General features: G+C 44.3%; 1 protein-coding gene across 1 annotated transcript; it reads left to right on the top strand.

Moving 5' to 3' along the window:
• The first annotated feature begins 563 nt into the window (after positions 1–563).
• fzd3a (frizzled class receptor 3a) lies at positions 564–25252 on the top strand. The gene is made up of 9 exons (XM_034150358.1): positions 564–704; positions 1741–2297; positions 15805–16001; positions 17009–17471; positions 17552–17851; positions 18706–18957; positions 22516–22664; positions 23405–23662; positions 23732–25252. Exons 2-9 carry the CDS (start codon positions 2097–2099, stop codon positions 23982–23984), a joined length of 2073 nt encoding a protein of 690 aa, XP_034006249.1. The 5' UTR covers positions 564–704; positions 1741–2096; the 3' UTR covers positions 23985–25252.
• The last annotated feature ends 856 nt before the right edge of the window (positions 25253–26108 follow it).

The following is a 26108-nucleotide window of genomic DNA, read 5'->3' as shown; positions in this document are numbered from 1 at the left end:
TCAGTGGCCGACTTTTTTTTTTTTTACTATTTTATGGTGGTAATACTTTTCTTCTATGGAACTGCTTTAATTTTAAGTACAGTAGGCTATGCTACTTAATCCGACCTAACTACTTTACACTGCTGCTTTTCATTAATTTTGATTAGAAAGGAATCAACATTATTAAAATGGTTGGTTATAATATTTTTCAAGATTCAAGATTCAAAGGTTTTAATGTCATATGCACATAAGCTACACTGTAGAAATGGCAATGACAATCTTATGTCCCGAGTCCGACTCCCGTGCTCCTCCAACAATGCAACATAGTAATAAGACATTTAACAATAAAAAAAATAAAAATGCAATTTTTTGGCGGAAATCTCTTAACATCCATTGAAGAGTGACATTAAAGTACCAATAACACTGCCTCACTACCATACTGTATTTAATTTACTGACACAAATATATTCTGTGCTGGGTCTTTCGTTTGTTGATGAGGCTTTTATTTTGTCGACTTTTGACTGGAAGCCATTTTGAAAACATAGCTGGCTTGACGCTGGGCTGAGAGGGGGACAGAAGCGATGCGGAGGGGGGAGGCGGACAGAGGAGGAGGACAGGAGGAGACGGGAGGAGGGTGCTGCTAGGGGGACATTCACTCATTGTTAGCAACTCGAGGAGTGGCGGAGACCCCGTCGCTACACGTGCAATTTCGGCACAACATTCAGGTAAAGTTGCCTTTAATTTACTCACTTTAGCTAACATTTATTACCGGAGTGTTTCTCATGAACAGGCACCTCCGTCTCCGCCCGACTCGGTGCGCTGAATTATAACACCGGTACACGGGCTACATATGCCCCGGTTACTATCATGCAGGATAACTAACCGTCATCTTTTGTCTCCGCTGCGCCGCTTGACATTCTGTTTTATTCAACCATTTTAAAGCAGGGAGGCAGGTACAGAGGGCAGTGGCTAGGATATACCGTGATAAGCCTCTTGGTGACGTTAGTAGTAGCTAGCTACGCTCACATTTATGAGGCGCAATTCATTTATGAATTCCCTGCTCGGAGCTCTCGGAGCGCCAGTTAATATTGAAGCACAGGTACGCTAATGGGCGCACTAATATCGCGGTATTTCAAATAATTAACCTTTAAAAAAGCTGCGCTTGTTTGATATTTGTTATAATTAGACGCAGGTGTATAATATTTTTTTTTGAATGTCAGTGAGTGGAAATGTATTGGGTTGTTATGGGTGTGTACTGTCATGTAAATGAAGCTGTAAATGTTTTCCGCTATGGAAATGTGCTTTAATTGATGACAAAAATAATACTTTTTCTGTAGTGTAGCAAAAGTAAAGTCGCTCCATCTAAATTACACTAATACCAGTAATAACAACATACTATAAATCATGATAAGTCACCTAACTAAACTACCACACAAAACCTGGAAATGTTTGAACATAGGAGTGATGTAGTGTCCTGTATGCAAATGCTTTGCTGATGTTATTAATCCCTAGCATGATATATTGCTGTTAATTAACTCTGCAAATGTTATTATCAGTCATCTACATAACCACCCACCACAGTGAAATGCAATTACCAAGTCTCTTGAAACAGCCTTTTGTGTGTTGTTCTGTTGTAGTCTTTTAAAGGTCTAATTGATAAAGCCTGTTTTTGGTTTAAAACATAATAGCTATGTTGAGTAATCTACTACTGGTGACTTGTTACCAAACATACACTTAAAATGTTGTGCTTTAATTTTTCAGATCCTACGCTGAACATCATCTCCAACTGTGCTCGTCATCTTTATTTTCCCATCGAGGCAGGAGAGGGAGGAGTGCGAGCGGTCATTCACAGCGCGGCATCTTAAAGGACCACAGCATCTCCCAGGCTATGGAGCTCCTGTGACACACATCCCCAGGGAGATGGATGTAGCTATCTTCAGTCATGGATTACGCTGCCCGACCCAGAGTGTTTCTCTGTGAGCTGAAGAGGAGGAAGAGACTACCAGACAGTCCTCGACTCACCTTTAGCCTTGTGATTTCCCTTTCCCGGTGAATGAAACGGATGCTAACAGGGCTCAACCCTTCTTCTTAACAAGCTACTTCTGTACGGACCGGTCATGGATCTCCTGTGGGTGCTGTCGGTGTCCATGTTGACGGTGTGCGTCGCCATCCCCATGGACGCGGCGGGGGAGAGCCATAGTCTGTTCACTTGTGAGCCCATAACCCTGCGCATGTGCCAAGGGCTGCCATACAATGCCACCTACATGCCCAACATCCTGAACCATTACGACCAGCAGACTGCCGCCCTCGCCATGGAGGTACAGTACACCGCCCACATGTGGAAAATATAAAAAAGCAATGCATCTTTCAAATGTGTCAACGGCTTTATTTGTCATATGCACAGTAGATACAGCGTCATTTTGGCAATGAAGATCTTGATTCTCAAGCTCCTCCAATAATGCAACATACGATATTCCTTACTTAAAAGTAAAAGACATACAATTGTGAAATAGGCAAAATTGTTTAAATATTCTTCCGGCATAAAAAAAAAATGTACTAACAAGATATAACAAAAAGTGAAATTAAATACTATGGAGTAGAATAATTACAGTTTTTACCATCTAAGCACTGGTTTGTGTGTCTACAAAATGAGATTGTGAGCGAGAACTCAGGTATTTGCTGATATTATGTGCTGACGATCAAAACTGATCATTTTATTTCCACAGAAAATAATGCATTGGTGATTTCTCTGCATTGTCAGGGATATACCTTTTTACATTTAGACCATAATAGACTTTAACCCGCAGCGGGACTGAAACTGCAGATCTGCTACACCTATTCAGTGGGAGTGAAATATCTGGAATACATTAAACCTTTAAATGGATAGTCTGGTTGTTTTTGAAATTGGGTTCCACATAGGTAATTTCCATAGTTAGTGTATAATGTACTGTGTACGGCTGTCGACGCGCCCCTAGTTTCGAGAAGAGGACATGAGTACTCGCATGGAAGCTAAACAATGTACTGCTGCGGACAGGGAGAGAAGTATAATTTATTTAAGCCATATAACAAAAGGCCAAACAAAAAAATCGACTTATTATAAATGAAGGAAATAAATGAAGGAAGAAAGTAAATATCTTTGCTAGATATAGTGGCCATGGATGCACTTTTTAGCAGAGGTGATTAACAAAAAAATTACAAAAAGCGGCACTTTTTTCCATCTTAATATTCGTATTTAAACCTGTGTAACATACATTTGCATTTGTAATTTCCTGTCTCAAACTGCCTTTTGCTTGAGCCATCTAATTGTATACATTTTTTAAACGCAATGTTATATTTTAGTCAGATATGGTAGAAGGTAGATATTAATTAGTATGTCAGTTATTAAGGAGTTATAAACAAAAAAACACTTTTGGCAATTTTAAGGAAAATTGCGCATTGCTATTTGCGCTGTGGCCTTCTGCTTTGTTGTCTATTTCCTTCCACTGTCTTCCGCTGAACTTTTCTGCCTTTCTCTATTTTCATATCATTTTAAGGGATAGTTTGAAGTGGGGTTGATGATGTTCTTGTCCATAGTCCCAGTATTACATATAGTAGATGTCGGTCAGTATTCCACCAGTTTAGAGAGACAGACAGGAGTACGGGTGCGGATGCAAAGCAGTACATAGCTTTGCATCATACAGGGCCAGAAAGGCTAAAAGAGAGGCAGACCCTTTTAAACACCAACTCACACAATCAGACTCTCGTGCTCTGCAAGGAAAAATTACCGTTTTTGTCAACGCCGTTTGGGACTTTAAAGAGAGCATACATAACAATTTCAGTTCCTGAAAACAAACAAAGGGGTGTTCGTCGGCAAGGTTTAGCGGTAAAAAAAGGTTTGATATACAATTAGTACACAAACTGATATTGATTTGTTCAGGTGGTTCTATTTTTAGGTGGTTAAAATATGTTTTGCTGCTGCCTCAGCAGTACATTGCTTAGCTTCCATACGGTAAGCCCGGTCTGTCTCTCCAAACTGGAGGCAGGCCAACCGCCATTTACTGTAGTAATGCACTGACTATAAGCACCTCATGTAGTGGGGACGCGTGTGGCGCAGTGAATAGATCCTTGGTGTTGGGATCAGGGGGTCACAGGTTCAAACCCCACTGCAGTCAGCATGTCGTTGTGTCCCTGGGCAAGAAATTGCTCCTGTGGGGATTGCCCACAGTATTGAGTATGTAAGTCGCTTTGGATAAAAGCGTCTAACAAGTAACATGTAATGTAATGTAATGTAGTGCCAACTCAAACATTGCGATTTGTCTTATTCTAAGAAGAACCCATATATATATATTTGAAGGGACAGTTTTTCACAATTTTGTGATATTCTATAGACTAATGTGTTAATGGATTGTAAACCTTATATTGAGCCTAACTTGTATACTCCTGATGAATGAAAGTTATTTTAGTGAGGGATTTAATGAATTTATGAATGCATTTTAAGAAAAGCTATGGATTTGGAACAAACATAGGAACTGGCCTGAATGAAACAAGATTACACCTAAACAAAGCAATTCATAAATCCCATATTGAGAGAAGAATTTTTATATTTTTGGCCTACGTAGTAATAAGCTAAGCACATAACGACGCATTGGGTGCCAGTTAAAAAAATATGCGTTATCGTTAATCCCCCCCAAAAAATAAAAATAACAACACTTGAATGAAAATTGCATACCTTTAATTTATTTAAAAAAAATTGACAATTTCTCTCCTTTTATTTCTGTCAGTTTTCCTCCCATTTTGTTTCCGTCTCTTACCATTCCTGAGTCCTTTGGCTTTCTTCCTCTGTTGTGCCTCACATTGTTGTGGATACAGGAATGAAATACACATCCGCAGACACACAAACACACATCTTCACAGATTGAAGCCCACAGACGGCATTTCTATCTGGATGTATGTGTTGCCAGATCAGGACAGGGGTTAGTGATATAATTAGTCTTCCTCACATGTTGATTAGTGTGTCTGCAGCACTGCCTGCCCCATAGACATCAGTAGCCTATATAGCTATCACTACAGCTAACTGTGTATGTGCTGAGCGTTGGTAATATCAAAGTGCTAGCCTACTTTAATGTGGCTCCTGTAGCTCCAGGCACAGTGAGTGTATTACCAAAACATTAAGCAGAAATTAAGTTTTAATACTTTATCTCTGGGAGCCAGGAGAACAGTGCATTATTAAACTGTCTAAAAAATGGTTTCTGGTCGCATGTTGACAGACAGGCGATTTATGAAAACATGTAGCGACTCATCACATCAAAACCATTTTTTTTTTTGTTGCAGTAAGTTAACGTAGCCCTGGAGTGAAGACACCAACTGTTTCATTTTGTTTCATCTGAAGGATTAAAGCTCAGTTTCTCGTGTTTAGTCCTTGTTTTATCGTTTCCACCCCACGGATTATCTATAGATTTACCAGCCACAGCATCTGACTGTTGTGGCTGTGTGATCCTCTTTGAAATGACGAGTTAGACATTTACAAACAATCACGGAGCAGATGCATCACCTCGTTAACTTAATCCCATCCTCTGCGTAGGCTGATCCCTCTGGAAGCTCAATCTATCTAGCAATTACTGGCCAAACCGCACCAAAACATTAGACTGGATGAAACATCTACCTATCTGTGTGTGTTTGTGTTTCAGTCTTCCATCTATATTTATCCCTTCTTATTCATCCTCAGCATCAGGTTCCCATTGGCTCCCACTCCCTCGATCACTTTTAGCCTTTGACACCCGCCCTGCTCCGCCTGGCACAGGGATGATGTGGATGTGCACACCAGCTGTGCCTCCTCCTTTACGCTGTACTCAACATAGACACACTGAGTGAGGGAGATATGGAGGGCGGGTTATGTAACCTCTGAACATGCCCTGGCCCACTCACAGCGCACCACATCACATCTGTACGCGCATTAGGAAACATGCAGGCGCTCTTGACTCCCTGCTTAGGGTACTATCTTGACTTTGCCGAAATATTCACTCTCTAATCTTGTGGATTTAGTTTAGATTTTGAAGATCAATTCAAGAAAATACATTTAAGATTGTACTTGTTTTTAGTAGAATAATTTCCTTATTGCGTAGATGTTGCTTACCCGTGTTGCTTTGAGGCCACGTTAGCTTTTTTTACGCTAATCTCAGTGTGTGGGTTGCCGCGAACAGAGAGAGGCACTTCTAGTTTGGACGGTGTTCACTTTGATTGGTCATGGAGCCACAATTAAGTCTCTTTTAGCTCTCAGAAATGCTCATTGGGTTTGGAAAAGACACACGGAAACCCAATAGGTTCCAAATAACAGAGACTGTGCCTCTGTTTGGCACTTGTTTGCCAGATAACTCGCCCTAGATCCAGTTCATGGGAGAATTCAAAGCCTATAAGATGTCGAGGGCAGCCAAATGAGAATTGACAGTTGATTTGAAAGAGAATTAGGTCCTCTGAATAGCCACGATAATGATGATGAATGCCTCGCACCGTGGAGAAACTGGGAGTTGGACGAGAACCAACGCCTGCCGTTCTTGCAGTTTTTGTCTAAACCCCCTGAAGTGGTGTCTGTCTGAGTTTCTTTTATCCTGTCTCGTTTTTCACGGTCTTTTCAACGTTTTTGTTCTTTTGGGAAAATGGGTGCCATTTGTCATGATATCGTTAAAACTTTCTTGGTTCTTTATTTTGTTGGGTTTAGTGTGTGCAGATGTTCACTGTAGCGTATTTAATCTTAGACTGGTGCTTACAGTGGGGACATATTTGGAGTATGAGCTGCATATCACATTAGCAGATCCGATTTACCCGGTGATAAAAGTACCCTTTTTAACTTGATTTGAACAAAGACAGATTGTGTGGTTAGTTTGAACTGGAAACATAACTAACAAGGTGATTCGGATAAACATGATTTTCTGTTCCCGCGTTGATGCTCGCTGCGGCAGCCATCGCTGACCGCTGAATGACCTCGCAGCTGAAGTGGGGCAGCGGCCTCGGGGCTGGGAATCGGCTAATTCTGTGCCACAATGATATTGTGCCATACTGTATACCATAAGTGGGAGCGTGGCGGATTTGACTGGCATTACAAAAAGACCAAAATAAATGGGCTAAAATCCCCTTCTTTACAGATAAATGCACACTTTAGCTACAGTAAGGCAGCGTGGCTTCATCACATTTAATCAATTAAGCTGCTATGTACTGTGAAAAGCAGATGGCATTTATTTCAGTATGAAATCAGGTCGTATCTCATTCTATAACGGACGTAGATGATAATAAAGCTATTACGTTTGCATATGCTTTAAGGATTTTCTTGCGAGGAGAGGACATGAATGTCATGATTCTGTTATTGATTCATTATTCCGAATGCTTTTTCTTCTGAGTAAAAACATTTCGAAAGAACTACCGTGTGGTGTTGTTCACATCAGTGTTTAAGGTTGGCGCTTGATGTGTTGAGAGATAACCGTTGAGTGTATGAGTAATGGCTGCAAAGCACAGCATCACATACAGAAAGCATTACATACTTAATATTCTATGAATTGTCAATTCAAATGTATTGTTTAGTGGAAAGTTGGCTTTGCCTTGAGCTTTATTGTACAGCTACCAGAAGACATAGTAAATGCTGAACATTTTTCGAAGCTTTGGACCTCAGCATGCCATCACAGATATTTGGCATAAATGTATCAAAAATGTATTTTTTTCTTTTTGGAACCGTCTTTACTGTCCTGGTCCAAATAATGAGAACAGGAACTGCTTGAGTGCTTCTTTGGGGCCAGATGGGACCAGCAAAGGTCAGGGCCAACTGAAGGTATTCATTCAATTAGGTTGATAAGAGGGGTTTGTTTACAGGACGCCAAAACCCAGAATGTTGTCTTAGTGGACATCCAGTGACCATTAGAACAAGCCTTGTTATTTTGTCCCGAGTGCAGAAATCTGCATTAGATATCTAACTATGTTGGCAAAATGGAAGAATAATTATGGCCGAGCCTTTTCCCGGTCATCTTGATTTCAGCTTTACACAGTATTAGTCGCATTTATTGTGTGTGAATGCAGCGCGGTGACACAATGGTCTGTTTTTAATCTGCCCCACTTGCACTCATTTCCTCCTCCTTTCAGGTCGTTAAATCAGCCCCTTGTCTCAGGTTTACAACGCATTCAGATAAACTGTGTCATGTTACAGCTGCTGTGTACAATAACCCAGATACTCCACCCATGCTGTGTGAATGGATTTGTAAAGAGGAGCTGGGGTGTGTGTGTGTGTGTGTGTGTGTGTGTGTGTGTGTGTGTGTGTGTGTGTGTGTGTGTGTGTGTGTGTGTGTGTGTGTGTGTGTGTGTGTGTGTGTGTGTGTGTGTGTGTGTGTGTGTGTGTGTGTGTGTGTGTGTGTGTGTGTGTGTGTGTGTGTGTGTGTGTGTGTGTGTGTGTGTGTGTGTGTGTGTGTGTGTGTGTGTGTGTGTGTGTGTGTGTGTGTGTGTGTGTGTGTGTGTGTGTGTGTGTGTGTGTGAGTTTCAGTAAAAGGCTGATAAAGCTTTTTGAAGGTTCCAAGTCTGTTAAAATGTGCTGCAGTCAACTAAAAAGTACACCTTTTAACATACCCAATGTGGTAGCTAGTGAAGATGTATCCCAGCTTAGCACTCACACACTCACACTCACACACAGACACAACATGGTCTGATAAATCCTACTCAGCGTGACCCAGGCTATAAAGGAGCCTCTTGTTTTATTTAATGTCCAACACCGTGTTTATTGGCAGTGGACTGAAAGAGGAGCACTAAGAGAGAGCAAGTCGCTGGTCCACAACAACCTTTCTGTGTGTGTGTGTGTGTGTGTGTGTGTGTGTGTGTGTGTGTGTGTGTGTGTGTGTGTGTGTGTGTGTGTGTGTGTGTGTGTGTGTGTGTGTGTGTGTGTGTGTGTGTGTGTGTGTGTGTGTGTGTGTGTGTGTGTGTGTGTGTGTGTGTGTGTGTGTGTGTGTGTGTGTGTGTGTGTGTGTGTGTGTGTGTGTGTGTGTGTGTGTGTGTGTGTGTGTGTAAAAGGACGTTAACACACTGTCACAGCGCAAGGTTTTCAAACATTTCTTAGCGGTGAATGACACGGCTGACTCGGCCGACCCATCCCTCTTCTCTCCTCTCTTCCCCACTCTCTCACCCCCCCTGCCTCCTCCTCACCCCCTTACTCTTTTGTCCTCCCCCTCCCCCTGCGCAGGGCTCACCCGTTGCCCAGGAAACAGTCCCAATTGTGCTGTTAACAAAGGCAGCAGAGGCTTTCTTGCCTCCCGGGAGGTGGTCCCCTCCGCCCCGCACCCTGACCCCCTCGAACCCTGCTCTCCTCCCTCTTCTTCCCTCCCTCCCTCCTCCTCTTCCTCCGCCCTGGTGATGCATCACTCGTCTCCATGGCGCTGAGCTTGGAAATGTGGAGAATTGGAATGGCAGCAGAGGAGAAAGGGGGGAGAGAAAGGGTCAGAAGCAGAGAGGGGGGTGAGGGGAGGAGAGGTGACCGGGAGGTATTTCTAAAAGAGAGACTCAACACAGACCAGTTGGCCTCGGTGGGCTTCTTTGTCAGCAATTCATCAGTCACTAACATCTCAGCAGCAGACCCCGAGCCTCCATTAAAAACTAATTACTTTAGCATTAGGCGATACATACGGCCACCCTCGGATGACTTCATATGAATAGGCCTTATTAATATTTAATATCTTGATCTGATTAAAAACACGCCGGGTAATCTCAGAAAACCGGCGAGGTGAAACTAAGGTCAACGCTGTTTTTCTGCGTCCTTCAAAGGCTGGGGATTAAAACTAAAATATGCAAATATATGCAAAATTACACATTAGGTAAACTCATGCATGTTAACCACATTGGACTGCATGCCAAAATTAATCTGATTTGAAATAATATCCCCCAATTTTTTCCTCATTGCAGTTTGTGAAAGATTTCAGTATTTATTAGACATGCTAAATCAGCCCAGTGGTTTCCAGTCTCAAAGCTGATATGTGCCGCTTCATCAGAGACGATTCACATATCAGGGAATGGGTTGATGCAATTCACTACAGTGAACAAGCGTTGGTCAGTACTCTCTACTACAGAATGATATAGCAGTAGAAACACTGGTGTAAGGAATACAATGTCTCATGCTGACTCCCTCTCATATGGTCATGGCTGACTGGTACACTTGTGTAAAATGTCTACTGTAAAGAATACTGTTTACAATGCAGTCAAACATATATAAAGTAAGACAGGACTGGGGAACATATAGCTTCCTCTGATGGATGGAGAGATAGTTCTTCCTACATTTATTTGTAAGTGTCACATGTTGTTTAAAGAAAAACATGTTTCTTCTTGCTATGACACTTTAGCAGAAAACAGCCATCTGTCTACGTGCATCATCCGGCTCTCTTTTTAGTGTTTTTTTCTTCAGTTTTCGTCTTCCGTTAGACCATCAGTTTGTAAGACATTTCAGTCTTGGGTGTTTCATATATTTAAGCTGTCAGTTATCAGGAAACACTTCTCATTTACCCGTAGTCACCCTCCGTATTGGCTTATTGTAATCATTTATTTTGTTAAAAATGTCAGATAATGGCAATATTTTGTATTCCAATATAATTTTTTTCCTAATTTAGCCTTACGAGAGAGATGCATTTGAGAGCGGCAGATAGAGGGGCTGGATTTGAACCTCTTTCCACCGCCGTAAGAACTGATCCCCAGTACTATGCAGCAGCCCACACAGCACTCATTCATATTTGAAATTAAATTTTAGAACATACATTACCTTCAATATGTTAAAAACCACTTTTTCTGTATGTATAAGTCATAATAAGTGTGTCACGTATACCTACCCATGGATTGATGTTGACCAGAATCCACTGCTCCTCTAATGGCGCGTTTCCACTACAGCGCGGAGCACGGTTTAAGAGGGCTGTGACGTCAGCGGCCCGTCTTTGGTTGCGTTTCCACTGGGCCTAGTACCGGCCGGCGGGTCCTAATTCACAGTTTTTCTGGCCTCATAAAATCGTGGGTCTAGGGCCAGAGACAACGAGGCTGAGTCGGGCTGAGTATGCTAAACTAGAGAGAGCATCGCTGGCAAGGGGGCTACAACTACAACAAGATGGACATATTTGACCGTGATTTAATTGTAATACACGTTTCAAAATGATGCCGAAGTAACAACATACTGATACCGGTTAGTAAAAACCATGAATTAATGCTTTGACAAGTCTGCAGACAGACGGCAGGCGAAAAACCTTTTAAAATGCGTGTGTTCTAAATGGAGATTGGCTAAGCGAACGCAGTATATGCTCCGACCGTCCACACTCACAACAACGGCCTATACAGACATAAATAAAGCAGCGACTGTATTCACCATGACACAGGCAGTCTGTGGTTTGTACTTGTTTAACTTTTGTCTAGTTTCTGAACAGATATGAGGAGCTGTGAGCTCTGAGTGCTAACAGCTAACGGCTGTGTTGTTTTTCTGGGGTTCTCATTGAAGATGACGTCACGGCTCCGCCTACACTGCGTTACTATAGATACTACCCCAGTTCCTAAACTGTAATGGAAATGCGCCATAAAGTGAGCCAGTCCTAACGAGGCCTAGCCATACCGAGCGAGGCCGAGCGAGGCCGTGTAGTGGAAATGCGCCATAACTGACACATCTGACTCTGTGTGAGCTCGCTATTTCCACAGTGGCATATTATACCACATTTTCAGAGATCAAAAATCCCCAAAGAAACTCATGAATACGTAATGACTGTAGCAGTGGGGATAGAAGCTGAAATCACATTAGCATACCACCCCTCTAGTGCTCTACGGAGCCGAGTATTACAAGCCTGATTGTCCCTAACACGGCGCCATGACCAACCTCTGGCCATTCACCGGACCAGCGCTCCACCAGCTGTTTCCAGTGTGGCCATTAACATCAAATCCCCATGGAGACTGTGGGGGCTCCGCAGGGCCTCAAGACACTGCTCTGTGTGGGGAAAGCTGCGCCCAGCCATATGTCCCATCAGCCACCACCAGCAGCAGCAGCAGCAGCAGTCCGGCCCTCAGCGGCTAGCATGATGGGCTGACAGTGATAAAATGGCCGCATGGAGATTCTGAAGAGATGGAGGAGGGGTAGGACAGGGATGGGTGATGGAGCAGTGTAAAAATAGAAAAAAAAGAGAAGCATGATGAATAGGGAGAGGGATGAATATGAACCGAGGCTGAGGTCTCCCCTAGTAGATCATCACTTCCTGTAGCCTATATATTTATTCAACCGTCTCTCATGGCATCTCTGTTTGCCATGCAGTGTAAAGTGTAGTACATTGTGTTCTATGGTGCATATCTGTAGCCTGCGGGAAGCAGAGTGGGAGAGTGAAGATGCAAGCTCACTTTAGTTGCATTAGATCATGTTTGAGTGGTTAACCAGCGCTGACAGGGCACTGTGGATGAAGTAATAACTAATGGGAGTCACAGGACCGCACACTGGCAACCGAAAGCACAGAGAGCCAGAGAGAGGCACAGTAGCACCATGGCAGAGCCGGGGAAACTCAGGATTATTTCTCCAGAGACTGTCTTACATTCCTCTCTGTTTCTCTGACAATGCTGTGCCTGAAATGTAAAAATCTAAAGATATTTGAATTGTGAATTGTAGATTCTATCTATAATGTTTGTATAATGGCCGTAAATTCACAATCGCAATATCTTTTTTTTCTTGATGTAGTTTGTGTTTCTGTAAATGTTCAGGTGTTTTTAGATATTTTATTATTTCACTTTAAGTGCATACTTTTACTTATTTTTAACTAAGATTATTGATGCAAAAGTGAAACACTTCGTGATTGGCAAATTCCTAGGTCAAACCTTCATACAACTGTTGTGTTTTTTTGGAGACTGGCATTGGTCACTTAATTATTCACTTAAAGGTGGGGTAGGTAATTTTGGATAACCGGCTCGAGTGCGCAAGAATTTGAAAATACACAACCCGGAAAAAATCTGCCACTTCCTTATAGAGCCCCTCCTCCAACACACACGAACGCGCACATGACCAATGAGGGCACGAGATGGAAGGCTGACAGGCAGGTAGGCCATCCAGTTATTTTAGCCGGGCCGGCTAAAATGATTGGTCGTGCTTTTTAAAGCGCTATGGCTTCCACAGATCAATTTATTGTCAAAGCATTTAATATATTCATTGCTATCGGGATGTTAAGAGCATTCCATGGAATATAACAAAAAGTGTTTCTGAAATAAATTACATACCCCACCTTTAAGGGTTATTATGTGGATTTTTTTTAAAGCAATTTATCAATGAATGAATTATTGGTTTTAGTGTGAATATCTGCTGGTTCTCTTAAATATCTCTATTATATTAAACTGATGGTATTTCGGTTTGGGACTGTCAGTCCGACAAAACAAAACATTTCAAGATTAAATAAAAATTAAAAATACAATTATTGGATAAATAAATACAAATAATTGGAAGATTAGGAATAATGTTGAAATGTTGGTAGAAATCTCCTAGCCTTTGAGGAGTGTGTTGCAGCACAGTGTGCCTGATGCTGTGCGTCTGCAGTAACAGCCCCATGTCAAGGTGGATCTTCTCACAGCAGAAGTGTTTACGCCTAATAGATAGCTCTGACTCGCAGCATGCTACGATACAGTGGTGCTCAATGAAACGTGATGCCTCCATTTGTACAGAAATTACACGATTGAGCGGTTGATTGATCTCAGATATGACAGCCTCCAGCCGTGTAAGTCACCTAAGTTGTTCCTCTGGCTTTGAAAATACATATGAATCAATATGGATTCCACGTTTGAATATAAGTCCTTTTATTACCGTTACCATCCCATCGCTGATCCCTCACAAAGGAAGTGACTGATTACCTCAAAGCCCATATGTCTGTCTCGCGTGAAAAGTGATATGAACGAGGGGATGACAAAAGCTGCGTGGATGTGGCTGCTTTGTGCTTTAACACCCATTATAATCCTTTTTACATAAAGACATCCAATGTGGGTGGCAGGCAAACAGGCTTTCAGGATCAAATATGCTGATGTAGACACATGGTGGAAACACATTCGAATATTCTGCTCACATTTGTTCAGGTAGCAAACAAGTGAGAAGATCAGCAAAAACCCTCCATCTCTGGCCCATGATTTATGGCTGCATTCTAAGCTCAAATGATGCTGTAGCCATTGTTCATTTCTAAAGCTGTGTACTGTTTACCGTGTATTACATGTAGGATTATAGGGAATTTGATCAGTTTTTACCCAAAATCCAATTTTGAGATTTTTTTAAACGTGGTTCAGATGTGTTGAGTTGTTCTAAGCTTACATTAGGGTCAGAAGAAGATAAGTACTCTAGTGATAGGTGTAAACACAGCCTTATGTGTCTTTGTATAAACCCCAGCTGCTCCTTTGACTCCATCTCTCCATCACTGCTTCAATCCGGTTTAAGATTTTCAAACTCTGAAAGTATCATCAAAAATACACAGAGAGCTAAATTGGGTTCTTCCTGTCCATATGTCCTTATCTCTGTTCAAAGAGGCCCTATTATGCTTTTTGGGGTTTTCCCTTTCCTGTCGTAAGTTTTTTTTTTTTTAAATGTTTTTAAAAGCTAAAATCCCCCCTGCCTGAAACACCTCCATTGGACTTAGGTAACATAGTGACATCACACTGTAACACTCGCACTTCTATTGGCTATCGCTCTAACACGTTGTATGTGATAGGCTAAGTAAAGGACATCTATAAGCGGTTGACCAATCACAACAGAGCCGGCCAGCTAACCAATCAGAGCAGACTGGGCTCTGGTTTCAGACAGAGGGTGAAAAGAGGTGCTGCAGCACAGGCAGTATGAGACAAATAAAGACCTTTTTGAACATTACAGCATGGAGGCATGTCCCAGTAGAGACACTACACACTGATATGAACCTGAAGAGTAGCATTATATGGCTCCTTTCATGTACGCTGAACAAAATGGTAAAAATAACTCTCAGTGATACTTCACATCCACCCCCCTAACAAACACAGAGACAAATTGCCCCCTGCCTGTCTTCTCCTCTTCTCCCCCTCTCTCCCCCTCCCTGTCTGTCACAGACCTCTGTCTTTACATTTCGGGGGAGGAGGAGCATGTGTCTGACTAGCTTGGGTGTGGCTGCAGGCCTTTCAGTCACACACAACAACACAGAGGTGTATGTCTGCGCAACCATGCTCGCTCCAACACATGTATTCACACACACACACACACACACACACACACACACACACACACACACACACACACACACACACACACACACACACACACACACACACACCCACCCACCCACCCACCCCCATATACACACTCTTCCTGAAACATTTGCATATTCACAACATGTCCCACGGATGCTTCCTGCTCTCCCAACGCCTCTTGGCTCAGTTTGTGTGTGTGAGACTATTATTGTGCTGTTGCGTGGGTGTGTTTGCATGTAAATAATATACTTCTGTTGGCTCATGTGTGTACGAGTGTGAGCGCAGTGTGTCAGTCAATCACAGCGTGGTCCTCCCTGCAACACAAAGGCCTTGTCAGCAGCAGCAGTGTGTGTGTGTTTAAATGGTGGGGGTCGCCCCGCTTGTTGAAGGTTGGAGGGAAGGAGGAGACGGAGGAAGGGGGGGGGGGGACTGATATCATGGGGGGTGGAGGGGATTATTAGGAAAGAGGCCAGAGTTGTTTTGATGGACTCATCTCCAGAAAGTGTCAGAGACATGCTCCACTGATCTCTTTGTGCCTGCTTAGACCCTCACTGTGAAGTTGGAGGAACTCTCTGGCTTGGTCTTATCTGGTGTGATTTATATTCACTCACATGTCCTCCCCTCTGTCTCCCCCTGCAGCCGTTCCATCCCATGGTGAACCTGCAGTGCTCTCCGGACCTCAGGATGTTCCTGTGTGCGCTCTACGCCCCCGTGTGCACCGAGTACGGCCGCATGACTCTGCCCTGCCGCCGCCTCTGTCTGCAGGCCAGGAGCGACTGCTACAAGCTCATGGACATGTTCGGGGTCAGCTGGCCGCAGGAGATGGAGTGCACCAGGTGGGTACATCAGAAATAATCACTTCCCCCCCGGATGTATCTCTGTAATTTAAACAGAGGAGTAATGCAGCAACCGAGCAAGATGTAAATGTCCTTCATTTGAACCACAGAAATGTGGCATAGAGGAATACCATGCTTTTAGAAAGACAACTGGCTGCTTAACAGTGACATTTTTTTCAAACATCATTGCGGGTCAATGAGTTCTGCTGCCAGATAATTGATTCAGTCAACCAAACAAGTGGTGAGAGCTGAGAATACAAACAGCAAAACATCAGAAGTGACATAACTACATCAAAACATAAATAAAAGGCAATACAAATTGTTACAAGAATGAAAAATCAATATGACAATATGCAATATCTCCACAAGGACAGACATGACACAGTCGTTTTACAGTTGGAAGAATCCTTTTCACCTACTGTACTAAGGAGCCGTCATTCACAAATAGTTGTATGTTCTTAAGAAGAGCCTTATATTGTGGAGTATCTATTCTAATGCATATGCTTTATATATATAGACAGCATACAGTCCCTGATCCAGTGGGAATGAGGAGATGCAGAGACAAGGTTAGGCTAAAAGATATGTGTTCAAATGAAAGAGCGTGGTCTAAAAAGCTTATTTGACTTTAGTAGAGCCTTGCATTAGAAGGGTGTATTCATGTCGTCTGAGTAGTACTTTCTTTATCTCTTTCCCTACTATATTCTTTTTGAATAACTCAGGTATTCAGCTGCTTCCCGGAGCTGGGATAATGTGATTGAGAGATACAAATAATCGAATACCCACTTAAACAAATGATCTTTCCCGGAGAAGCTTGAAGTCATAATGAGGCGCCTGTGCAAGTGGGATTTTGAAAAGCATCTGCAAGTTGAACTTCTTGTTCTTTATTGAAATGCCCTGTAATCACCAGACCAATGTATTCATCAATCTTTAGAATCTTTCAAATGCTAAATGTATAATATATTGTTGGCAGTGTGAGTAATCTTCACCCCCCCCTCTGACTCCTTCAGGTTCCCGGACTGTGACGAGTCGTACCCCCGTCCCGTGGACCTGCTGTCCAGCTCAGAGTCCACCGACTCCCCCATCTCCGTCCAGAGGGACTACGGCTTCTGGTGTCCCAGAGAACTCAAAATCAACCCCGAGCTGGGCTACTCCTTCCTGGGGGTCCGAGACTGCTCCCCCCCCTGCTCCAACATGTACTTTACGCGCGAGGAGCTGGCGTTCGCCCGCTATTTCATCGGGGTGGTGTCCATCGTCTGTCTGTCCGCCACCCTCTTCACCTTCCTCACCTTCCTCATCGACGTGTCGCGCTTCCGTTACCCGGAGCGCCCCATCATCTTCTACGCGGTGTGCTACATGATGGTGTCCCTGGTGTTCTTCCTGGGCTTCCTGCTGGAGGACAACGTGTCCTGTAACGCAGCCAGTCCCGGCAGGTTCAGGGCTGCCACCGTGACCCAGGGCTCCCATAACAAGGTAAGAGCTCTCTGTGTGTTCTGATGCTGTTTCTCCACTGCCCGGTCCTTGGTACTGACCCTCCATGGTCTCTGCCCCAGGCCTGCACCCTCCTCTTCATGGTGCTGTACTTCTTCACCATGGCGGGCAGTGTGTGGTGGGTCATCCTGACCATCACCTGGTTCCTGGCTGCTGTTCCCAAGTGGGGCAGCGAGGCCATAGAGAAGAAGGCGCTCCTGTTCCACGCCTGCGCCTGGGGCATCCCGGGGGTCCTCACCGTGACGCTGCTCGCCATGAACAAGATCGAGGGGGACAGCATCAGCGGGGTCTGCTTCGTGGGGCTGTACAACCTGACGGCGCTGCGCTGGTTCCTGATCGCCCCTCTGGGACTGGATGTAGTGGTGAGGACGAGTATTACACACTAGAGATCATGTGGAAACATACAGTGAGATCTTTTCTATTTCATTCTGTTACTTCTATTTTAGTCCGAATTATAAATACTTACGTTGTTTGGTGACAGTGGCTCCATCTTAAAATGATATCAATAAAACAAAACAAAAATAATACATTTATTGATAATACAAAATAAACAAGTTAAAATAAGTGCATTTAAAGATTAAAACAAAAATGAAATGAAAAACAAATATCTACAGTATATAAACAAATGGATAATATGTGGAATACATGCTAAAAATACAATTAAAAAATGAATGCAAATATTTATATAAAAATGTGAAGTTAAAGTAAAATGTGCACAGTGCTATTCATTATACTTCATGTATATCACAATATATGCAGTGTTGTATTGGTTTTACTAAGATATTGATTCTGAATGAATCAGTAGTACAGCAAAGTGCACGGCTGGGTATTGGTTCCAAAATACCTGAGTACCAAGAGGTATCAGAACATCTAAAGTCTACCTGCATTTGATTCTTTTGGGACCAAGATCTAGAAAAGAATAACTATATGTTCACCAAGCGTTCTTACATGTGTTGAGACGTGTGAGTGGCACAGCACTGCAGCACCTACCACCCACACAGGGACTTCAGCACGGTGTATCTCACCAAGTTGAACCCATCCAAACATTTGAAATGGTGGCTACACCACAGGTCTGTAGTGTCGAAATACAAAGAAAAGAGTTCTTTTAAGAAATCTAATGGTAACAGATCAAGTCTGTACGCCATGATCTCCCTCTCAATCTGAGTGAAAGCATCACCCCCCCCCCCCCCCCCCCCCCCCCCTCTCATTGTGGCAGGTGGGCGTGGCGCTGCTGCTGGCAGGCATCGCCGCTCTGAACCGCGTGCGCATGGAGATCCCTCTGGAGAAGGAGAACCAGGAGAAGCTGGTGAAGTTCATGATCCGCATCGCCGTGTTCTCCGTGCTCTACCTGGTCCCCCTGCTGGTGGTCCTGGCCTGCTACCTGTACGAGAACAGCTACCGGAGCATCTGGGAGACCACCTGGGTCCAGGAGCAGTGTCGGGACTACCACATCCCCTGCCCCTACCAGGTGAGGACCAGAAGCTTCTCATGGGGTTTAAACTGAACCAATCATCATCTGCAGCCTGTGCTGCATTCCACTAATCATTCCCAATATCATTTCGTACATTATTTATAACTTATGAAATCTGCTTTGGGCACAAAATAGATTTCACTTGCAAGTCTGAAATATGTTGTGAGTTCCCTTTGTTGTAGCCTAGTACTAGCTCAGCTTGTCTGCACATTGATATCATCACATCAGATAACCTGCACATGTCTCTCCTTCTTCACAGAAGGAAACGTGATTTATAAGGGATGGTAGAAATGTAGAATATATGCTCTGTATATATATAATAATAATAATAATAATAATAATAAATGATATGTATATAGCGCCTTTCAAGGGACCCAAGGTCGCTGTACATGGTGGACAAACAGACAATCAAAGGGCAAACAAAAATAAAGGAAGCCGGGGGACCAAGAAAGGGCTCGGGCCCGAGGGCCAGGGTGAACAGGTGAGTTCTTAATGATGATCTGAAGATGTCCAGGGAGGCAGCCTTACGGATCTCGGCAGGAAGTGCATTCCAGAGGGTGGGGGCCGCAACACTGAACGCCCTGTCACCAACAGTTCTGAGGCGAGAGCGGGGGATGGAGAGCAGGCCCGTGTCTGAGGACCGCAGACTCAGAGAAGGGGTGTAGGGATGGAGGAGGTCCGATAAGTCCTGGGGGGCAAGGGCATGGAGGGACTTGTACGTGAGGAGGTGGGTTTTGTACTGAATCCGGGACTCGACCGGCAGCCAGTGGAGGTGGATGAGGGTGGGGGTGATATGTTGCCATGGCTTGGTGCGGGTGAGAAGCCTGGCGGCAGGGTTCTGGACGTATTGGAGCCTGGCCAGGGTTTAGCTGGGAACCCCGGACAGGACTCCATTGCAGTAGTCCAGACGGGATGTGATGAAGGCGTGTGCGAGTGTTTCTGTCAGAGAGTGGAGGCCGGAGTCTGGCAATGTTTTTGAGATGATAGAAGACAATAACACCATATGGTGATAACACTGCATCATGAATCAAATATGATTGAAATCGCAACATGGACTAATGCAGTGTTTCTCAAAGTGGGGGGCGCAGAGGCATGACAGGGATGTTGCAGTAGAACATTCCACTGTAGCGACCGGTACATTCATGGGAAACCCTAAATGTTTGAGCACCCTCTATGAAAACGTCAAATAATCCAGAAGCATCCAGGTGACAGCTCACCTCAGATTTAAAGTCCTTCGGGGACCTCTGGTATCTGAAGCCCTGATGCATGGATTCATGACGCGCCTCACAGTTTGCACAGATGTTTGTACACATTAGAAGCACAACTGGGACTCCTGTAAGGAAGCAGGGAGACAGAGCAGGAGGCAACAGCTGGAGGCTGCCAGATGTGTTTGCACACAGAGACATTAGAGAGGGCGATGCTCACAGAGAGTGTGTGTCCTGCATGTAAACACAACAGCCGACAGAGTGCACACACGCACACACACACACACACACACACACACACACACACAGGAGACGATACAGGGATAAGTCGAGCTGCGTGTCTTCAGCAGCCGAACACACAGCTGTCACACAGGGTCATGGTGACGTCCATGTTCAAACTGTATTTAGAGTCATTCTAGTAATAGTAATAATATAATGTACAACACATTTTCAATGGTGGCTGCGTTTGATTGCTTTGTTGATTTAAACATTTCCTAAAACTCCTTTGTTAAGTACAGAGGTCGAAATATATTAGAAAAGGATAAGTGTACCAGTCTATTTCTAATGTAATATTCTGCTTTCAATTCTTATTTGTTGATGTTTAGCCTTTAAACATACTACATTTTCACAGTTTGCTCTCATGATGGCCCACACAGGGAGGCCCCCCTTTATTAACGTAACGGTTTAGCAGTTACCAAACGGCACCATAACACACATTTATATAACCATGATACAAAAGCTATGATTTCTTAAGGTATGGCGCTTAGATAGATATTCTAGTGTCATTCTCAGATATCAATACAATCTTCAAATGTAAAGGGACACTCGGTACAGCCCTAGACGTTATCTCACCTGAATAAACACCACGAGAGTAACAGTATTCGCTGATAGAGCTGCAGCTGGGGGGGGGGCGGTGCTGCATTGAGTCAGATCAGTGGTGCTCTTAATCTGGCACGTAAACACTGCATTGTGTAAGAGAGCAGTGCAGTAATCCTGTGTGTGTGTGTGTGTGTGTGTGTGTGTGTGTGTGTGTGTGTGTGTGTGTGTGTGTGTGTGTGTGTGTGTGTGTGTTCCTGGGTCAGTGGGATCAAGCTGCACAGCATCACAGTTACTGCAGATGTGATGCTGTCTGTTCTGTTTCCATATACCATGCTAACAGTGCGCTGCAGAGATGCCTCTAGGTGTAGAAGTCCACAAAGTTTCATCCTCAACCCCCCCCCCCCCACACAGAATGCCTTCACACACAGTCAATAACGTGCATCAGAAGATAGCTGAGACTCAAAGTGCATTACTATATTTATCTTAAAAGGTTTCCCTGAGGCTGGGAGCTGCACTCTGCTGAGGCTGCACACACACACACACACACACACACACACACACACACACACACACACACACACACACACACACACACACACACACACACACACACACACACACACACACACACACACACACACACACACACACACACACACACACACACACACACACACACACACACACACACACACGAGATGGCGTATGTGTCCTTCAGTCTTCCATCTCGTTGAGGCTTTATTAAAGTCCATGATGTCCTGAAGCAGAACATATGACCGCAGTGAGTAACGAGGACTTCCTGTAGTTTCCTATCTCTCTGTGTAATGAGTGGATCGCTGGGCCGGGCCCCGGGGCCTCCGCCTGGCCCGCTCATAATGAGGCCACGATGACTACATCTGTGTGTGACTGCATGCTGTGTGTGTGTGTGTGTGTGCACTGATGAGAGCAGAGATAGTTCCTCTGTAGCCTTGTCTCTGAGACAGAAGGCAGCAGCTTCCTCCTCCGTCTCAGAGAATGGAAAGTGATGTGAACTGTAAAGTATTCAGTCGTTCATTTAAAGTCTCAGTGGCCGACAACAACCTAAATGAGGTATCATTTAAAAGATTTGATAATGTCATCAAATGTCAATGTCATGATCATTTCAACATACTATATACTATTATAGTGTGTCGCTTTTTCAGATCTTTTTCAAAATACTTCAAAATTCTTCTGACATTCTTTCGGTTTACCATACTATGTCTTATTTCTTATATGTTGGACATACTATACTGTGTCCTTTTTTCTGATATTTTTGACATATGCCATATTATACCATGACATGTTTCGACGTACTGTTCTATGTTTTTTCAGATATATTATATGACGTTTTCTTTCCTCCAAATACCATACTTTGACTTTTTTCAACATTTTAGCCTACTGGCCTAATTCTCACACACACTTCTCAAGCATTAACCTCCTGTGTGTGTGTGTGTGTGTGTGTGTGTGTGTGTGTGTGTGTGTGTGTGTGTGTGTGTGTGTGTGTGTGTTGCAGGTGGAGCACACCAGCCGCCCGGACCTCGCCCTCTTCCTCACTAAGTACGTGATGATGCTGATCGTGGGAATCCCCTCCGTGTTCTGGGTGGGCAGCAAGAAGACGTGCTTCGAGTGGGCGGGCTTCTTCCACGGCAAGAGACGCAAGGAGTACGTACTTTATACCCGACACTGAGGAGTTTGATAGAAGACGCTCAACACTAGTCACACACAATCTTAAGAGCTCCTCACATGATGTGGAAGTGTGAGCAGAACTCATTTCATCCCTTTGTAGTGATTATTAAATAAAAACAAGAGCGGTACATTTTAATCTCATTATTTATTCTTGCATAAAACATATTTACATATTCTTATAGAAAGAAACATACACAATCAATATGAAGACAATTGCTTTAAATATGATGAATGTATTGGGATCAATTGACTTGACTCCACTGATAAGTTCAAACTACAGAAGTCCTTACTGACATGAACAGATTCAAACTTTAGCATTCACCCTCATGATAAGCCATTAGACAAATGTTCATGTCCTCTCTTTGAATCTGGTGAGGCTGGGTGGTTAGGGGCTGGATGAGGGGCACCTGGAGCCCACCAGCAGCACACAGGATCTGATTGGCTAATGACATCATGTAGATGTGTGTAGTTGTGTGGCTTGGTGGTGAACACTGGCCTTTCTCTGCACCCCCCCTCCAATCAGAGCATTAACCCCCTCTCCCCCCCGCCTGCTCCACCCACTCCTCCATCCTCTTCTACCACACCCCCCGCCTCTCTACCTTCCCCCTGTCCCTCCCCTCCCTGCTGCGCCTCTCCCTCCCTCCACTCCCCCCCTCCTCCTCCTCTTCCTGCTCTTCCTGCTCCGCCCCCTCCTCCCCCCCATCCACCCGCCGCAGCCGGATGGTGAAAGACAGCCGGCAGGTGCTAAAGGAGCCCGACTTCGCCCAGCTGCTGCTCCGGGACCCCAACACCCCCATCGTCAGAAAGTCCCGGGGCACCTCCACCCAGGGGACCTCCACCCACGCCTCCTCCACCCACCTGGCCATGCTGGACGAGCCCCCCAGCGGCAGCACCAGCCGGGCCGGCTCGGTCCGCAGCACCCGCTCAAAGATGAGCAGTTACCATGGCAGCCTGCACCGCAACCGTGACGACAGGTGGGTGTAGCTCTCAGATTCTGACCCCCCCTCAGAGTCCACCTCCTGACGCTGTTGTTTCTGTCGCAGGTACACCGCCCCCAGCTTCCGGGCAGCAGACGAGCACCCCCCCTACGGCAGCATGCCCCGCCTCCACGACCCGCCACGCCACTGCAGCACCACCCGCCTGGACAGCCTGTCCCGCCACGGCTCCACCCAGAGGCTGGAGAGCCAATCGAGGCACAGCAGCGTCAGGGACCTCACCAGCACCACCCAGGCTGTGCTCGGGGGCCCTGGCAACGGGATCCACCGAGTGCTGGAGGAGGACGGAGGGACCGCCTGAACACCACCTCGATACTTCAGAGGACTGTAGAAAAGACTCTCCGTTTCTAGAAAGGGAAAGAATGTGAAGATCCACAGCGAGCCTCTCAGAGGGCGGAGGAGGTGATGGAGCGCAGAGCGGAAGCTGTCACTGATGACGTCAGCTACATCCTGCCAGAGAGGGCTGAGGGTGGTGTGGGTCCACGCCTTAAAATGTCCTCTCAGCTTTACTCCACTCTCAAAAAACGGAACTTTAAACTTTGACCAGTTTACACCCCACCATGGATTGGGTGGTGCTGCTGGTGCTGATGGTGCTGATGGTGCCCTGTGAAACACTGGAGAACTCTAACAGATGCACTGGATGTTTTTTTTTACTGTAACTGTATAAAGGACTGAGTGATGGACATTACACCGCCCTCTCTTTAGTTTGGGCGGAGGCAGGGTGTTTTTCATGGCTACATGTAAACAGTTTGCACCCGTCACTGCGCCTGCATTATTATTCAGCATCAAATCGATCCTGGTTCATTAACCTGATGTTTAGACAGGCCATTTATTCACATCCAATTTGAAACTCCACATGAAATCCAACAAATGTGCAAGAAGTTTAAGGAACAAGCGCTCTTTATATATGCTGTACATGACTCATGAACTTTATAAAAGCCTTCTCTCATTTCACATTTGTTTTGATATTGAGGTTCTTCATTGCTTGGTGTGACGATGTAATGACGACAGAAGGAAAGGGCTGCACCAGGAACAGAGCTGAATCCAAACTCCTGCCTTACAGTGAATAGATGATAGTCGCCCTTAAATTAGAGTGATCTCTCAGTTAGTCCGTCCTTTTAACATGTGTCCTTACTCGTATAGCTGCTGTCAAATGTTTGAGCAACATTTCCTCGAGTGGCATATCTTGTAAAGCTGTAAAAACCTCTGCTGTTAATTTGTAATAAAGTTTTTTTTAAGAATGTACATTTGTCAGCGTAATGACCACACAGCGACACACGGGGTTGTATTTGTAACAGCCCTCCGCTTTATTGAAATACATCGGAGTCAGGTTAATATAATGAGTTCTCCACATAAGTGTGGCAGCCAGTTCCATACATTATTTTTTGTTTTGACCTTACACCTTAAATATTTTTTTTTGTGCAAAACAGATTCTACATCACCTGTAGTGGGTTATCCTCAGTAAAACGCCCAAACCGTTCAAAAAAGGAGCAAGTAAAACAACAAACCGAAAACAAAAATGATTACATCTATAACATGCAAAACTGTACAAATTATTACAAAGCAATCCTAGAAAAAAAAACAAAGTGTAATATGATATGAAAGAGCAAAAATAATATAGAAGGTACTGTAGATAAGACCTCACTGAAATGCAAAGGCGTTTGAATTTTTTTTTGTTGATTTTCTTACCACTGCGGCACCTCAAACCCCCTGCCACCCTGAAAACATTTTCTCCACCTTTATCCTGCCGCCTCCACCTCTTCTGTACACTCGTCTCCTCACCCATCCATCCTTATCATTCCCATCGAGATGAAAATAATTCATTGGTTCTTCTGACAATTCCTGAGTTTCTCTTTCCTTTAACTGGGATGTGTAGGATCAGTTTTTCTGTACAATATTGGCCAATAATAAAACACCCCCACCCCTCCTCATCTAATACATTCTACAGAAACTCCAGGAGACTCACTAGCTTTTAAAATAGGTGGTTGTTTGGAATAACCCCCCCCCCCCCCTTTCTCTTTATATAAAATGGAATACTTAATAAAAACACTTGGAATGGGTTATCTTAGCGCCACTTGGTTTTTGTGTCCCTTTCTAACAAACACAATGGAATAGTTTAGATTCTGACAGGTCAGTATTAGAATACTGTGCGTTCTTACAGATAATACCACGTTAGAACCACTTTTTATTTAGTGTTTAATGTTGTTCCCGTACAGTTTGACCCCCTTCTGCCGTATGAAGCATTCCTCGACCGAAGCACTTTTCCATCAGGAGGTTACAGAGGCCTTTCTACTCGGGGTGTAGACATCCAGCCCTTACAGACAACAGGCAGCACTGAGGTTCATTCATCTGGCTTTATCAAGACAAACGGTGCCCACTTAGTGTTTTACATTCTCCTTTGTAGTGTTTTTTAACAAATGTGTCT

The sequence above is a fragment of the Trematomus bernacchii genome, unplaced genomic scaffold (assembly GCF_902827165.1).
Source record: "Trematomus bernacchii unplaced genomic scaffold, fTreBer1.1, whole genome shotgun sequence".
Taxonomy (NCBI): domain Eukaryota; kingdom Metazoa; phylum Chordata; class Actinopteri; order Perciformes; family Nototheniidae; genus Trematomus; species Trematomus bernacchii.
Note: the sequence above shows the minus strand (reverse complement) of the source record. Positions and strands in the feature narration are given on the sequence as shown.